The 18,053-nt window shown below is 28.7% G+C and overlaps 2 protein-coding genes across 2 annotated transcripts; both read right to left on the bottom strand.

Annotated features, from left to right (window-relative positions):
* Positions 1-2,981: 2,981 nt before the first annotated feature.
* Positions 2,982-3,830, bottom strand: LOC101511737 (zinc finger protein ZAT11-like). Its single transcript, XM_004492036.4, has one exon. The coding sequence runs from the start codon at positions 3,672-3,674 to the stop codon at positions 3,141-3,143; it is 534 nt and encodes a 177-aa protein (XP_004492093.1). The 5' UTR covers positions 3,675-3,830; the 3' UTR covers positions 2,982-3,140.
* A 9,051-nt stretch (positions 3,831-12,881) lies between these two features.
* LOC101512052 (uncharacterized) lies at positions 12,882-17,830 on the bottom strand. The gene is made up of 6 exons (XM_012713446.3): positions 17,656-17,830; positions 17,463-17,553; positions 14,104-15,486; positions 13,530-13,598; positions 13,250-13,448; positions 12,882-13,117 (listed from the first exon to the last, which is right to left on the bottom strand). The coding sequence occupies exons 2-6, from the start codon at positions 17,520-17,522 to the stop codon at positions 13,047-13,049; spliced, it is 1,782 nt and encodes a 593-aa protein (XP_012568900.1). The 5' UTR covers positions 17,523-17,553; positions 17,656-17,830; the 3' UTR covers positions 12,882-13,046.
* Positions 17,831-18,053: the final 223 nt, after the last annotated feature.

Consider the following 18,053-nt stretch of genomic DNA (forward strand, 5'->3'; position numbering starts at 1 on the left):
CCTTCATTTTTCCCTTCCATAAGTGATAATTAGTGCCATTCAAACAAATCATTCTATTTGTATTTGCCTCCATCATTCAAACAAGTCAAACAGCCCCTTAACCAAAGAGCTCTGATGCCACTCTGTTGGGAAATTCAACAACAAATATAATAACAACTCTAACAGAGCAATATGCAGCGGATAATCAATTTCCCAAACTTGCAAGAATCTGTGAGGAGCAATCAACAAATAATCACAGCAACTAAAATCACCATCACAAATGACACAATAATTTTTTAACGTGGAAAAACCTTCTCAATGTGAGAAGTAAACAACCACGGGACCAAGCCAGTAATAGTGTTCCACTATGATCAAAATATGGGTACAAAGAGTTTCTAATATGGCACAAATTCGTGCTCAGTAACCAGCCAAAAACAGCAAGGTAACCAGCACAACAATCAGCCAACACAATGAGAAAACAAACATGAAATTGAGAAAAAAAGTTCAGCAAAAAAACCAGAAAAACTGCTGCTGTCCGAGTTCATTTTCTCCCACCTCAGACCTCTGATCGACGATCCAAACGGTCAGAATGAAGTACCACGAGTCACGAACCTGCTGTCCAAATTTCAGCCCGATCCGACGGTGAACGAAGGAGAAATCGCGAATTTAGTGCAGCTGCTCTGTTTTATGCGAAAATAGGGTTTGCTCTTCCTCTCTCACTTTTCTCTTTGCCTCTCTCTCTGAATTCAGCTCTTTCACACCCACTAATCTGACCTCTCTCCACTTGGATAAGTGAGACACATGGACTTGCACATATTGGGCCTTTCTCCACATAGGAAGGGAGCCCAAAACCCAACATAAGTGGTATTAGAGCCATAGTTTGGCTTGATGGAGAAGTGAGAATGAGAGATCCTAGTGTAGATCAAATCTAGTTATGTTAGTGACTCACACTTAGAGGAAGATTGATGGAATTCAAATATGAGTGTTAGTCTATCATCAATTAGGAATGAAGAAAATGTTGGATATATAAAAGATATGACCTATACCAATTATTTAAGATTTTGGGTGAGATTTGGTATCAAAATATGTTATGGATCCTGAACATTTAACCAATTGTTGTTATTGCGCTCTCTGAGACTCTCCAACAAAATTATTATTTGGTCAAAAAATAGTTTAAATCGAATAAAGGACATTTATTTTTTAAATAGGATAAAGGACTCCCCAACAATCACAATGTGTCAAAAATAAAAAGGCTTAAATATAATTTTGATTATTTATCTTTTTTTTTTTTTTTGTCCTTTATCTTTTTTAAATTAGTCCTGTATCGTTTACTTAATAATCATTTTAATCCTTTATTTTTGTGCAAAATTATACAAGTTTGTCATTTCATTAAGAACTAAAATGAATATTAAGTAAAAGGTAAATAACCAAATCAAATAAAAAAAAAAGGTAAATGATCAAAATGAATAAAAAAGATAAAGGACAAAAATGAATATTAGATAAAAGATAAATAATTAAAATTATATTTAGCTATATAAAAATTGAAAAGGGGAGTTATGCAATTCTCCAATATAGTGACAAGTTGGTATTGATTGTCGGTGTATAAATAGTCTTTATTCTCGAATATAAAACCATCATGCCACAAAATATGATTTGGTACAAGTGATAGATATTTAGACTTCTTAACCATTTAGTCAGAGTTTGATTTCTAACCGGTATTTATAAAAAAATATATGTTAAGAGAGATCAACCTCTTAAATAAATAAATACATACTTTGATTTTTAACCGTTATTTATAAAAAATATATATATATATATATATATATATATATATATATATATATATATATTAAAAGAGATGAACCTGTTAAATAAATATCTATACTAAGGGGTATAAGTTTTCATAATCACATAGGATACTTAATTTATTAAAAAAAATATCATGCCAATTTTTTCGAAAAAAATATTTTGTGCCCTTCTTGTTACTTGTGAGGCATTAATTAATATCGTAATTTATTTGTTTTGTAAGTTAATGTATTTACAAATATCAAGAAAATTATTAATTTTTGAAAAATCACCAATTGAACAAAGAAGGACCATACAATTACACAATTAGCAATAATACAAAACTAATAGTACTTGAACAAAAAAAAAAAGAGAATACAAACTATAAAGTCATGCATAATGAAGCATATTTGTGTGTTTGTACATATAATTATAAAGGATTATTCATGCCTTTGATAAAAAATAAAAAAATAAAAGGATTATTCATGTGCGTACATCATTATTTAAGTTCCTATAAATCTTTTTTCAAGTTTTTGGTTCATAAATATTTTTTATTTATTTATAGTTTCTACTTTAAATATTTTCCTGTAAAGAAGAGATATTTTTAGTCCTTGCAAAATAAAAATAAAAATTAGAAGTAGATAAAAAATTTTAGTGACTAAATTTAAAAGATTGTAATTTTGTAAAGATTAAAAATATATTTAACTACAAAAATAATTAAATCTCATTTTATTATATTATAAAAATTAAAAAATTAAAAAAATTCACCGAGTAGAGGTATGTGCCATTGGACTACTTGCAATGTCCAATAGTCATCCATGTCTTTATTAATATCCATAATGTTATTTTTTTTTTTACCTGAAACTACTGCAATCTTAAAACAATATTAATGAGAGTAATAATTAAGTTGCTTGGTTATTTTATGGTATTTTGTATGCTTTACTTTTGGTGAAAAAGTAAAATAGGTCCCAATAATTTAGAGTTCATTAGAAAGGTAAGAAAAGTATAACTAAATATTGTTTTAGTTAGAATTTAAATCAAAATTCTTTCAAATATTTCGTTCTAATTATATTAAGAATTCTTAATCTCTTGTACTAACCGGTTATTAATTCATATAATTAATCTGTGGTATATGCAAACATTTTCTTTTGACTCAAAATATCACGTAGTTCTAATTATGCCCAAGAAACTAATCAACAACATTTCATAGAGTATGATAGCCAAAAAGGTATAGATAGTATATAGACTATTTCATAAATAAAAAAGTATATACATGACTACAAGTAAAAAAATAAAAAACAATAGTATTATTGTAAGTATATCTATATGATACACTAACTAACTCTCAAATCAATGAATTAAAGTATTCAAGACATTCAATGCAAATAATCAACCAAATTAGGAGTTGTCTTTCCTATCTTAAAAAACTCCAAATCATTCTCAAAGGGAGTCAAATTCAAATCCAAAACAAAAACTCTCTTGTTACCAACAACTTTCATCTTTTGTGAAGAATCAAGACTACCACTACTACAACTCATAGTATTAGAATTGTGTATCATGTTTCCATTCAAATTTGAAGCTCTATGTCTCCTCATGTGGCCACCTAAAGCTTGTCCTATTGCAAACTCTAACCCACAAATAGAACACTCATGTGTTTTAGGCTTTGGGGGTGTATTTAGCAATTGACCATCAATATTTTCTCCATTTTCTTGCATCAACCTTGGTTTCTTATGACTTGCCCTATGGCCACCAAGTGCTTGAAATGAAGAAAATTGCCTATTACATGTTTTGCATTCAAACACACGATTGTTTGAAGAGATTGATGAATATGTGGCTTCAAATTGATTACTTCCACGAGAAAGTAACATCAAACAATTTGCCATTGTTATGCTTTCTCTTTCTCTCTTCATGATGCCAAAAGAAACTATATAGATATATAGATAGACTAATTAAGAATTTAACAAAAATATATTTGAAATGTTAAGGTATATGGTATATAGTTTGAAAGGTGTGAAAATGTTTGTGAAAGTTTGTAAAGGAATATTGAAACTCTAGGAGACTAAGAAAGGTGTGGTATTTATAAAGGTATGGTGGTTGTGTTTGATATAGCTTGAGAGTGTTGAACACTTATGTTGATAGTTGACATTTTGTGATAAGAATTATGTACACGTAGGTATGCTTGCGATATACTCTTTTTGACATACTCTAGAATACACTCTTTATTTTAAAAACTAAAACTAATTGCCTTGTAAATTAATCACATCTATTTAATAGGTGTGGACTTTATTAAGAATTAATTTATAGAGTATATTAGCAACATGGTGTGGTAAGTGATAGATACTTAGGTTTATTAAGCGTATGGTTAGGCATTCAATTCCTTACTAGTGGATATAATAAAATATTTGTACTAAACCCTTAACTTCTGTTTTATTTTATTTTTTATAGAAAAATACTAATTTTGTTAAATTAGTATTTTAACACCTTTTCTAAAATTTGAACTTTGATTATTTGACTCATTCACTCCTTCAACTTTTACGATAAGAGAATGAGAGAGTTAAATCATGTGTCATTTAAATAATTCTTATTTATTATAATTTAAAATATGATCATACATTTTGAAATTACACATAATTTAAAAAAATTAATTAACATGTATAATTTTTATATTAAGAGTAATTTTGTTATTTATAGGATCAAAAACTTAAAATCTATTGAAATAGAAAATATTTAAATAAAAATAAAAAATTATTTAAAATTAAAATTATTTACAAAATTTAACGTAACTTTATTACAAGGATAATTTAGAGGATTATATTTCATATCATTATTTGGTCTATTTCCAATATATTATGAAGTACTCCCTCTTAAGGTGATATACATTTCGACTTTTTTTTATATTTATAATTGGAGGAAGTAACATTTACTTTTTATTTTGTTGTCAAAATCACATGAAGCACATAATAGATTTTATGGTGATTACATAATATTTTTATTTTATTTATTTTTATCATATACCGACCATTAGAGATTCTAAGTAAATATTCTCAATTATCTCGTAGTAAACTTTTGCAGCTATCTACCATGTTTGGTTAGCGTAAATTTTTTTAATTTATACAAATTTAATCTAATTAATGGAGATTTTTATACAGATGTTTGAAGAAATAATGTTCAATGTAGCACTCTAGTGAAATACTTCTTCTATTCTTAATTATAAGTACCTATTGAAAAAAAATTTTATCTCTAAATATAAGCACATGTGTCTATTATTAGATGTTTTTTTTTCCTTCATTTTATTCCTAATAATACAGTTAATTTATTATGGAATGTGAAAAATTAACGCTAAATATATATTTATATATATAATAAACAATTTAGTAACAATTATATATAAAATTAGTGACGAATCTTCTTGTAGATTAAGACGGTTCATCCTAATTACCCAACATTTAATATATATATATATATATATATATATATATATATATATATATATATTATAACATTAAATATAATTAATTGGTTAAATTTTGCTTATATTTAAAACTACAAAATATGATTTTTTTTTTTTGTTTTTTATATTTCAGATTGAAGAAAGTGTATAATACTATGTAATTTATGTGAAAAACTTACACTTTGTCGCAAAAGCTAAATAATGTTTTGAAAGAAAATCTTGCCGCAAGTTTTGTTGAGAATTATGACTTAACTAAAAAAAAAATAATTAAAAAAAAAAATTAAAATTTAAAATAATACTGTACAAAATTATAATAAAATTAATATATAATATACCTTTATATAGTGTCGATAAGGTAACTTACATTACTACTTTTTATCTAATCATAACTAACTTAAATCATATATAACTAAATCTAACAAGTTCCATTCTTGAGCAAGATATAATTAAAGTTCCAAAATACAAAATCAAAAAATTTGAATTGCATTTTTCTTCTTGAAAAACAACAATATTAATCATTAAACTAATTTCAATTTTCTTACTCTTTATATATATATATATATATATATATTTGCTTATTTTATTTTGGTCCTCTCATAAATATTTTTGAAGTTTTTCCGCTATATAAAATATAGATATTAATTATACTAGTTAATTTTCTTAATATACGTAAAAATATTCAATTAATGTTTATAAAGAGGGATATGGTGGGAGTAGAATAATATATATACTACTATCAAACTTTTAGTTAATTATAAAATTACTCATTTAAAATGTGTCAACAGTACAATTGCTTGTAGGGACAAATATTGTTGCCAATCACTATTATTGTGACTTTGATTTCTTGTGAAATAAGCTAGTGTGTGACTTTACTATAGCTTCAGTAATAAAAGCAATTAATTTGATTTGTTGAACTAAAGGGTATCTTACTTAGGAGTTGTTTGGTGTGAAAGGAGGCGTGTGGTGTTACGAAAGCATGACATATTTGCTTAGCCAAACAAAACCGAACAAGTCATAGAAAGGCATGTATAGTATGTTTTGGGCGGCGGCACTACTAGAATTGTATTTGATTTAATGTTCAAACTTTGATACAATATTTCTATACAAAATACTAATTTCAAACTTTCAAATTAAATGCAAAGGATTCAGTTCAAGTATGTGTAATGTGTTTTTGATTGAAGAAAGCAGCAAGAGGACCTGAGCTGGAAGATTTCAGAATAATCTGACCAACATGTGAAACTGACTACTAAAACATCTAGAAACCATCTGTTTGGTTGAACATACCGAATAATTAATATCAAATAAATAATATAATTTTTTTATTGTAAAATCGTTATATATTATTAATATTTTGTTAAGCGTAAATACTTTTTTACCATTCAATTTTTAACTCTTCATGCAAATACAATTAAAGAAGCATGTAAGTTCGATTTTTCTCTGAAATCCTTGAATATGTTTGACTAATAAAATTGTTACTGTTTTTAATTTTTATATATATGTAATTATTTTTTTTATTTTATTTTTTTATATATTATAAGTTATTAATCTTATCTCTGCTTAAAATATAATTTTATTTTATTATTATATAATAATTATAATTTTATTATATTAATTTTATTAAATATAATTCTTAAACTTTTATTATTTATATATATGGATGGAGGGTTAGGGCCGAGAAATCCAACCCGATGAAAGATGAGAATGGGAATTTAATTTCATCTTCAAAGAAAAATAGAACCGTCTGCGACACTATTAATATAAGAAAATAAACACCTATCAAAAACATAAATTTATTATTATTTAATTTTTTTTCGCAACATTATTGAAGATAATCAAGTAAATATAAGAGAGAGAAAAATAACTACCAATATATATATATATATATATATATATATATACTATATTTTTCTTTACAAAAGAAATATAACTGCTTTAGAAAAAATAAGTACAAAAAACCAATATGTCCTCATTTTTAAGCTTTGTCAAATTTTAGAGATAAAAATAATAATTTATTTCATACAAATCTTTTACACAATCAAATACTACTTTTTAATTATTATTATATACGCAAATCAAAATTATTCAACTATATATTTTTTTTCAACTACACATTATTTTTTATCTTTCAACTATCAATATAAGATATGAAAACACTAGCAAAAAATCAATATTAAAAAATTAAAATTGTCCTTTTCAATTTTTAGCATTGAAAAAAACACAAAAAATAAATATTTATAACTGTTGCATAAAAAAAATATGGGAAAAATATTTGTTGATAATAAATATATAAAAAAATGTAGGACAAATATATGATAATGAAAAATAAAAAATCATTTGACAAATATTTTTTATTAATAAATTTATTAAAACACTAGACAAATCTCTATCCTTGATAAATATTAAAAAATATATATATAAAAAATATTTAGCAATGATAAATATAAAAATCAAAATCACTCAACTATATATTTTTCATCTATACATTAGTTTTTATCTTCCAACTATCCATATAACATATGAGATCACTAACAAAAAATTAATATTAAAAAAATTGAAGTTACTCTTTTCAATTTTAAGTGTAGAAAAGCACAAAAAAGAATATAAAAAAAAATATGAGATAATTATTTGTCACTAATAAATAAAATTAACTTTTTATTTAACGTCTAAATGAAGCACATATAATATAATGCATCACTCGTACATCAGCACGAGTTTTCTTGCTAGTTTTTTTCTAAAAAGTCTAGGGCATAGGAGATGGGTGAAAACATATTTACTTATCACAAAGATAAAAATATTTATTTTTAATAAAATAATATTTAAGTTATATGTATGTAAAAGTGTCTTCTTTGAATTACTATTATGAAGTAATTTTTCAAAGGTTGACTATTATGAAGTAATTTTTCAAAGTTTGACCATATTGATATTTGCAAAAAGGAGTTTAGTGAAAAAAAAATATTACTCTCTATATCATGCAAAAATTGAATTATTTGCGGGTCGAACTCAAAATATCATAGATCAGACCCATAAAGGAGATGAGACCACTTTAGATCGACCCGATCCGATTCACAAGGGCACCAAAGTTTCTGAAAATTAAGGCACATTTCATCGCATGAAAGTATCCTAAGTCGATGACTATGGTAACCCACCTATACATTCATCCTAGCCACCAGATGACCGAAAAGTACATTTGGTGATGATGCACTAAAGTAGTTCACCTATGTTAACATCTTGAGTCACTTGATGACAATCAAACTATGATTTCAATCACAGTTGGCAATCACCATTTCTTGCCAAAAGGGAAAAAGTCTCACATCATAGGGTGATCCAAGAATCACGAATCCCCTTTCCAATGATGGTAACGAAATTCTTTTAGAAACTCTAGAGAATCCAATATAAAGGAAGGGCATTTGAAAGAGTAAAGGTACAATAAAATTATAATCTAAAATCTCTCATTCTTTAACAACAACTTACTTGATAGTCGTAGTGTGCGTAAGTACACTATCCTCAACAAGGAGTTCAGGGTAACAACCATCACCTTCTTCGACAACAACTTCACTTTTTGTCGTAGAACTAGGAGTTCAAGTTTGATTCATAATAATTTGAAAACAAAAATATTCAAAATAATTGTTACTTTCAATTTTTAAAGTGATATTAATTATATTATTCTTTTATATTCACACATGATTGAAAATACTACTAGTGCATAAATATAATTTAAATAAATAAACCAATTAAATTTAGCTTAAACCAATAAGAAAAATGAAAAACCCATAAATCAGGTAGCGATATATAAACTAGTAACTAGAAGAGATTTCATTAAACTATTGTTTCAAATAGAAAGGTAAGATGTGAATATGGATGTTGACTCTACAAAAATACCCAAAAAAATTAGTTGGTGTACTGTTTTAGTTGGTTTATTGATTTCATGTGCTTATTAGTTTACTCATTTAGTTGATGGAGTAAATTGTGTGTTTTGAAACATTATGAATTATATTGATTTGATTTTTTAGTTTAAGGCAAAGTTTTAAATTATTGTAACACCACGTGATACAATTGTAATATTTCAATGTGGCGGTGTAAGCATCGCAATAGCCACAACGTCCATAATCGCAGTAACCTCATCATGACCATTAATCACAATTTAAAATCATGATTTAAAAACTAAACAATAAAAAAAACAGTTAACATTGATAGACATCCAAATGAAAAAATTGATGGACAGACTAAGGAGCTGGATTAAGAATAGTTTAGAGACCTTTTAGTATATTTTAATAGTTTAAGACCAATCTAAAAAGAGTGCTAATTGAAGATCAATTTGATGGTTTATTCTATTCTTAACTATTACTACATTCACCACTCTCATTTCAATATATTTCACATTACATTTATAGGTATGGAAAATATATCAATCCTTTATAAGGATAATTTAGTAAAAGCATTATTATCACTTTATATAATTTTTTTAATCAATATAAAAAGACCAAATAGGTCAATACTGGGGGAAGAAGAGAGTAGCATTTAATTATGGTGTCTTTTTCTTTATGTATTTTAGTTATTTCATTTGTATTCAATAAATCTATCATCTCTTTTTTGTGTTAATTTGGTGGAAATTATGGGTGGCAAAATAGTATGAATTCGTCAGATTGAATCGTTTTGTCTACTATTTTAGGTAGATCAGATTGAAGGTTTGAACTCGCTACTTATGTTGGCCCACCCAGTTTACCTACCAATAAAACATGACAGAGCGAGGAGAATCAAGTCGTCTCGTCGGAACAGATTAAAAAAAACAATTTTTTTTTTTAAAACTTTTTAGAGATAAGTTGGACTTTTTTTTTCTTCCAATTTTTTTATATCCAAATCAAAAGATTAAAATTGACTCATTAATTTAATCAATTCAAATTGAAAGACTAAGGTATGAAGTGTTTTACTTTGAAATATTGATATTAACTTATTGATAAGTTTAATCATTGTTAGTTTATTACATAATGTAAATTTTTTTTCTTTCAAATTATTTAATATTTATCTACTATTTATTATATTTTCCTCTTACATCAAACAATACTTCAAATATACTTTGATTATCATATCTTTAGGAATTTGGATTCCCTATTGTTAGGAAATCCACGCATTTACACATTTGGATACATCGATGTATGTTCAATCTTGATCAAACAGACCAAAATAATTTTATCATTTGAACACATTTGGACAATTTTAATTATATAATTAAAAAAAACCAAATTTAAATATAAATTGTATAATCTTTATCAAACAATCACCGATAATTCAAATGTGTAAATGCATAATCACCAAATACAAGGGAACCATCTCTCATATCTTAGTTTTATTTCGTACTCTTTTTCACCTATTTCTTTTTACTTGATTTCTTCTTTCAACCAAATATTTTTTTTTACTAAAAATAACGATATTTATTTAAATTGATAGAAATTATATTGATTAAAAATAATTCAATTCAAAATCTCTAAAATAAAATAAAAAGATAAATCTGCGAACAAACTCATAACAAAAATGAAGCCAACAAAATGCCTATAATAGTGAAGCCAACAAAAATGACATAATCGAAGTGCCCAAAATATATATGTCTCCGAAGTTGTGACACTGACGACGTTAAAGCCATTAATTGGATCTAAATCTGCACTTGATCAAAGTTCATGGCCGTCTTAAAGATTTTAGAGGTTATGTTCTAATCTTAAAAATTAGGTCCATAGTAAAATAAAATAAAAGTACAATTTTAATAATTAAAAAATCGGTAAAATAAATTTTAGTCCCAATACACATATCAATCTACATGATGCACAAAGATTCTACTCATACCAATATACATGATTGAATGTCATTTAATTTGGTTAATTCATAGAAAAAATGTGCGGATAACATGTCAAATTTTCATATTATACTCAAATACACATTTCGACAGATAACACAACAACCACAGTGTAAAATAGTGAGAAGATAGAGTTGAGAGAAATTAAATTTAGTTTGCATAAAGAAAAGATACATAGGAGTGTCGAGTGAAATTATGAGAGTAATTTCATATTTTGGATATTCTAGACATATAAATATAAAATTTTAGAGTGTTTAGAGTATAAAAAATTAAAGATATAAATGTAATTTTTTAAAATTCAGAATATACTATAACCAAAAGTTACATCCTCTCTAATTTGGACCATGTCCTAATAGTCTCGCTGTGTTGAGGTTAAATTCAATCTTGTTAAATTTAATACATTAATCTGAACTTAACAAACATCATCATGAATGAAAGAAATCAATCCGTATAAAAAAAATCTAAATAAATGTAAAAACTTAAAAAGTGACTTTAAATCAATCCTTTTTTCCAACCAATATGTACAATAAATAATTGACTATATAGAACGGGTGAAACGTGGAAGAATAAACTCCTCCAACAGTAGGTTCGACCTGGACCACAATTAAGTAATGTGCCTTTAATTTTGCATCCTAATTCACTAAAGTTTATTAGATTGATCACAAAATTTCAATGTATATAAGTTGGGTATTGAAATTTATATAAGTTGGACATTGGAAGGCCCTTTGAACTTTAACCCAACTTCTTTGAAATTAAATTTTATTGGTTTTGAAATTGTAACTATCGATTTAATTAGTTCTTAAATTTTATAAATTAGTTTTTTTAATCTTTTGTTATTAGATATTTTGATGTAGCATTGTAATTGAATATGTTGATTATCCATATTAATTACATATCAATATCATCTTTTTAGTGATATCGATGAAATTTTGTCATCTCGTAAACAAGTTTGTAAATAAATGTAACTATACATTGACTAATTATAGACAAATTAATCCATGAAAAATTTAATTTTGTAAAAAAAATTAATCCACAAAAAATTTAATTTTGTAAAAAAAATTAATCCACAATGTCATAATATATTTCCAATTTGTTTTTTAGGATAACAAATTTGGCTTTGCGATTGTTCAACCTTTTCTGTCAATATCCTAGTGTATATACTAAATTAAAAAAATATATATAATCTTCGACTTGCAACGACTTTCTATTTTAGACAAAGCATAATAAAGATGTTAATATCTCAGCTTTTATAGAAGAGAACTAAAAAATGTTAGTCTCTCTCAATAACGTAGTCATAACTCATAAGTATGAATGGTGGAAGATCACACATTTCATCTCATGTGTAAATTACACATGAGAGAATTCATTTCCTTTACACAACAGTTAGCTAAATTGGAGAGCTACCAACACAAGTTCTAGCTCTGTATGCCTTGCAATTTATATTGATGAACTATATTTATCCATCAATCAACTAAGTTCTAGCTTTATATTCCTTGCAAGTCATATTGATTTATTTGGAAACATGCACCTCATCAATCAACATTAACTATCTGAGAAATTCTCACCATTGTTACTATTGTTTCTGCTAAAATGCGAATAATGGCTTCTAGAGTTGTATATTTTTTTCAATGCAAAGCAGACAAATCGACAAGGAGGAGGAAATGAACCTCAATGAGTTTTCTTTGGAGATAATGTCTAAGAAAAGACTGAGTTCATCAACATAGAAGAAGGAGAGTATATTACCAATGATTTTTTTCAGGATCAAGTTGATAGAATGGAAATCGTTATAGGTGAGCAAATTGCGAGAGAAAGAATGAAATGGAACCACAAAATAGATATCTTCATTTCCATAAATAAAGCATTCAAGTTCCTAAAAGCCAACTAAAATTTTCAATTACAAAGTCATAAACTTTGAAGCTGCCATTCACACACTGAACAAATTACATATCTACGAAATGTTCTGAACTTTCGAGAAGAACACCGAACTTACGATGGTATGACCACGTCATCCTTTCCATAGATGCGCCGAAGCTCACGAGTTGCAGCTTGGTATGATGCTGAAAAGGGAGAAAGGCATATTAAAATCAAAAAGTAGAAAAAGTTGAATAATCTATGTCGACTTTAATATCTAAGGATGAACGATCAAGACAAGGATGTGTATGGGAATGCAAACTGAAAATTCTGCTTGCCTTTCCAAATACGGAAGTTCCTTTGGTTGATGGTGGATCCAGTCACGGTCTGAATTGCATCGAAAAGCATTTCCTGAGGAGTGTTTTTCAGCTCCTGAACAACAGCATAGATGGATTTTCCATTCTCAAAGAATATGTGATTATTAGGGTGTTTTGTTTTGGCCCCGGCATGACGCTCAAACTCATATGCATTAAGAGCCTTCATTACAGAATTTATTACATGAGCCCTTTAGTTAGGATTTTGCAGATTATAAGAATGTAAGTGATTTAATATGCTAACCTTTTGATCCTTGCAGTCATCACAGGAACATAAGTAACCAGTTCCTTTTATGACTCCTTTAAGATTTCTCTGCCAATGAACACAAAAAATTTCAAAAACGTTAGTAGAAATAACAACAACAACTCTAAGGGAAGATAAAATTATAACGCATTTTACCTCCCTTGACCATGTACAATATATCACTGCAACACCATCAAAAATACCAGTTGACAACAAACTTTTGACGTTTGAAGGGAAGTTGTTAGTAGAAGCCTTCTTGGGCTTTGGCTCTTTATTCTTAACAACAATATCCGTTTTAGCATTAGGTTTTGGGGTGTTATTTACAAGCGGATCGGGGTTTGATTCGGTCAGATCGTTCTGCCTATCCACACCTTGAGCTGAGTTCTGGTTTCCTATTAAGGAATCAGAATTATTAATGATTCCACCAGAGGGATTTGATTCAGGATCAACATGAAAACCTCCAAAAGATATGGCACTGCCCTGAAACTTATTGAAGTTTTGACCCATAGGGAAAGACGTTAGTAGAAATAACAACAACAACTCTAAGGGAAGATAAAATTATAACGCATTTTACCTCCCTTGACCATGTACAATATATCACTGCAACACCATCAAAAATACCAGTTGACAACAAACTTTTGACGTTTGAAGGGAAGTTGTTAGTAGAAGCCTTCTTGGGCTTTGGCTCTTTATTCTTAACAACAATATCCGTTTTAGCATTAGGTTTTGGGGTGTTATTTACAAGCGGATCGGGGTTTGATTCGGTCAGATCGTTCTGCCTATCCACACCTTGAGCTGAGTTCTGGTTTCCTATTAAGGAATCAGAATTATTAATGATTCCACCAGAGGGATTTGATTCAGGATCAACATGAAAACCTCCAAAAGATATGGCACTGCCCTGAAACTTATTGAAGTTTTGACCCATATGGAAAGAGCTACAATTGCTGCTATCAAATGATGGAACTGTTGAAGCAATATTTGAATTCAATTTATCATATACTGGACCCATTGATATTAACTGATCGGTGCCCTTGTCATAGGAAGGAGTAACAGTTGTAAAATTTTCTCCTGATTTACCATAGGTTGGACCCATTGATGTAAAGCTCTCATGCCCCTTGGAATATGAGGTTCCTAGAGATATTAAATTGCCATCTTCCTTTCCATATGACTGACCCATTGTTATGAAATTTCCATCTCCCCTGTCAAAGGACCGACCCATTGATAATTGTGATCCACTGCCATAATTGTGACCCATCAACATAAAACTACCATCCCCTTTATTGAAGAAGTGACCCATTGCAAGGAGACTGTCATCAGTCTTGCTTAACCCCATAGCAGTGGTGTTGTCACATCCATTGTTATAAGTTGGGCCCGATGTATTATTGCCATCATTCTTATCGTAACCAGAACTCATTGAAATTGTACTGTTATCAGCCCTACTATAGGAGTGTCCTATGGATGCAGCTGGCATGCTATGCTCAGAATCTCTAACTTCATTAACTTTAACTTTCCTGATGCCACCAAAATTCAGACACTGTGAAGGGTCTCCTATGGTATGAGATATTGACAGTCCCACAGATGGATCATTACCATACTGATTCCCAAAATCCTTCCTTCCCATGTTCAGATTTCCACTTCCAATTGACTGCATGCTTTTATCAACTGAATTGACAGACCGTAAAAGATCAGATCCAAAGAGACGGTCGGAAAATTGGCCTACCACCGAGTGAAATCCCGAACTGGTGTCCCATTGAGAAACATTCACAGCTGAAACTGGCCTGTCACCAACAGCTTCAACTGCTTGTTTCTTGTTGCTGAATATTTCTGGTTCACCTGTATCCATAAACCACTGATGACTTCGCTTTGGCTCGATTCTTGAAGAACCATCATATCCAACATTTTCGTTAGTTAAACAGCCAGCATCCCTTGGCATCCAAAACCCTTTATTCTGAAAAGACTGCAAAAAAATCATAGCTTAGAATCTAATTGAAAGAATTTGCTATGTTCAAAGATGGACCAACTGTTGAAGAACCAAAAAACAAAAAGACTATGGCAGGATTTTCTTTTGACTAACTATCCTTAAAATAAAAAATCAGCAACTCATATTGTCAGATAACTTATTGATAATCATGTAGAGAACCAAAACAATGCACTTTAGGTCTTTGCTATAGGTATCTTCAAAAAATCGCTCAGACTAGAGCTGACCAGATGACATAGAAAATGCAAGGAAATTGCCAATGAAAGAATCCCTTGATTACTACACAATCACCTTCGGACCCTAATCCTCATTAGTGACACAAGATGAGGAAAATCTATCATCAATATGGAAAGGCAATGCTAAAATTTGAGTATTAGGTGAGATATATTCTGTTTTAGCACTTGTATCGACATTTGCACTGGTCTTAACATGATTTATCACAAAGAAAGTGAAGATTCAGCCAATACATTGAAAATAAGACATAGTAGTATTCCATGTATGGAATTTATAATCAAATATTTACTGGTTACAAGCCATAAATAAGTTACACAATAACATACCTAATAAACACAAATATCAAAACCACCATCAATCAAGTAAGACATTATTTCACAACAAGAATAAAGCACATTTAATGAAGCATGTGTTTTATGAATCTTCATCCAAATTTCCTAAATGAAATAATATCTAACTCTAGCTTCCATTTAAAAGCACTACATAGAAACAAACAAGCAAAAACAATTCATCAAAATGACATCCAGAATCCATTTCAAGCATGCACACAAGTCACACTAGTATTACCTCCAAGTTAACATTTCACATTTACAATACAAACTATTAATGAATCAGTATAAATATTTGCCAATGAGTAAGCTCACAACACAGTTCCAAAGTGACATAATAAACCTTATAGTACTTCTTTAATCTGATCAGTGATCAACCCAGTTGGTGAACAATTTCATAATTCATCAAAATTGCGTTCCATAGAACTACTTATAAATCCCCACACTGCACAAATACTGACATGCACGAATACTAACACATCGGCACTGATAATAATTTGAAAAAATAAATTAGTAGAATATAATCAATGTGTCGGTAACCGACACTAACATGCGTTGGACACCAGCAAGGCTGTCTTAAAAATTTTGGAGGCCTTGTTCTAATCTTCAAAATTGAATTCCTAATAAAAAAAAAACGTGCAACTTTAATAATTAAAAAAATTAGTAACATAAATTTTAGTCCCTATACACATACCAATCTACATGATGCACTCTATACATACCAATTTACATGATGCATACCATTTGGTATGTACAGATAGCATATCACCTTCCTATATTAAACTCAAAGATAATTTTCGACAATGATAACACAACAACCACAATTCTACTCATAAAACACACCGATTATAGAATTAATTATGTTAAAAAACTTGACCTTTTTTATCGGTGCTATTGTAAATTAATGAGTTCTTAAAATCTAAAACTCTAAGATAGTGTTAAATCCTAGTAAGTTCATAACATTAGTGAATGAGTAACTCAACCATTTCACACAAATATTACAACACCTTACCATCACCATTTCTAGTATCAAAATATTTTGAGGCCCTCCGTAATTAGAGCTCTGCCGTGTTAGTGTTATGGTTGTACATATTAATCTGGACACACACCTTTGATTGGAACCGTTGGGTGACAAAACATAAACTATAGATAAAAACAGGCAATCTCTTTTAACCCTAAAATTAAAACAAAAATTCAAATCATGCTTAAAAAAAAAAATCAAAAATAGAAATAGAGTGACGTAGAAAGAGTATACTCTACACTATACCAGTTCATAAATCAAAACAAAGCAACACAAAAATCACAAGCTCACAATTTGCATTAATTTCTCTAAAATTAGAAACATACCATTTCTCTTGTTGATGTCAATGATTGACTATTTCAACAACTCACCAGAAAATGCAAATCACCAGCACAGCACCACCTTAAACACAATACACTGCCCCGTAACATATAATCAAAACCTTCAACCTCAATCAATCAACTGCAACGTCAAATCAAAATCTTCACCCTCATCGAACAAATACAAAAAAAAAAGATATAAAATAAAACAAAAATAGTATTAATTTGAAAATAAGAAAGTAACCTAAAATGAGAAAATGGAATTGAATGATTGAATCTACGACCCCTTCATTTAATTCACCAAGCTCGGAGCACCGGAATAACAACGGAGAATTTCCCGGGTGTGGCGCTGTTGATGATGACACTTTGAAAACCAAGTGTTTTTGTGATTGCGAGTGGGTTTTTAGTTTTGTTTAGAAGTGAATTTGGATCTGATATAGTGTGGAGCTATGTAGAGTTATCGCATGAGAATCTTGTATAGCCATACACGTGGCATTTTTTACATAAGAGTTAGTGTCATCTGGGTAATCTGAACCGTTAAACTGTGTGCCTTGCATTTGCATGAAATGAACTATTGGCATATGGCGGATAGTCACGTGGAGTGTTATATTAGGTTGATTATTGTGATGTGGCGTTGTGTTA

This window comes from Cicer arietinum, chromosome 3 (genome assembly GCF_000331145.2).
Source record: "Cicer arietinum cultivar CDC Frontier isolate Library 1 chromosome 3, Cicar.CDCFrontier_v2.0, whole genome shotgun sequence".
In the NCBI taxonomy this organism is placed as follows: Eukaryota; Viridiplantae; Streptophyta; class Magnoliopsida; order Fabales; family Fabaceae; genus Cicer; species Cicer arietinum.

What these genes read in the sequence shown, in the direction of transcription:
- LOC101511737 (XM_004492036.4), bottom strand. Translation starts at nt 3,674, where the DNA reads ATGAAGAGAGAAAGAGAAAGCATAACAATGGCAAATTGTTTGATGTTA.
- LOC101512052 (XM_012713446.3), bottom strand. Translation starts at nt 17,522, where the DNA reads ATGTTACGGGGCAGTGTATTGTGTTTAAGGTGGTGCTGTGCTGGTGAT. An exon ending in CTGGTGATTTGCATTTTCTG is followed by an intron (nt 15,487 to 17,462) that starts GTGAGTTGTTGA and finishes ATTTTTTTGCAG; the next exon opens with TCTTTTCAGAATAAAGGGTT. An exon ending in ATTGTACATGGTCAAGGGAG is followed by an intron (nt 13,599 to 14,103) that starts GTAAAATGCGTT and finishes GTTCATTGGCAG; the next exon opens with AGAAATCTTAAAGGAGTCAT.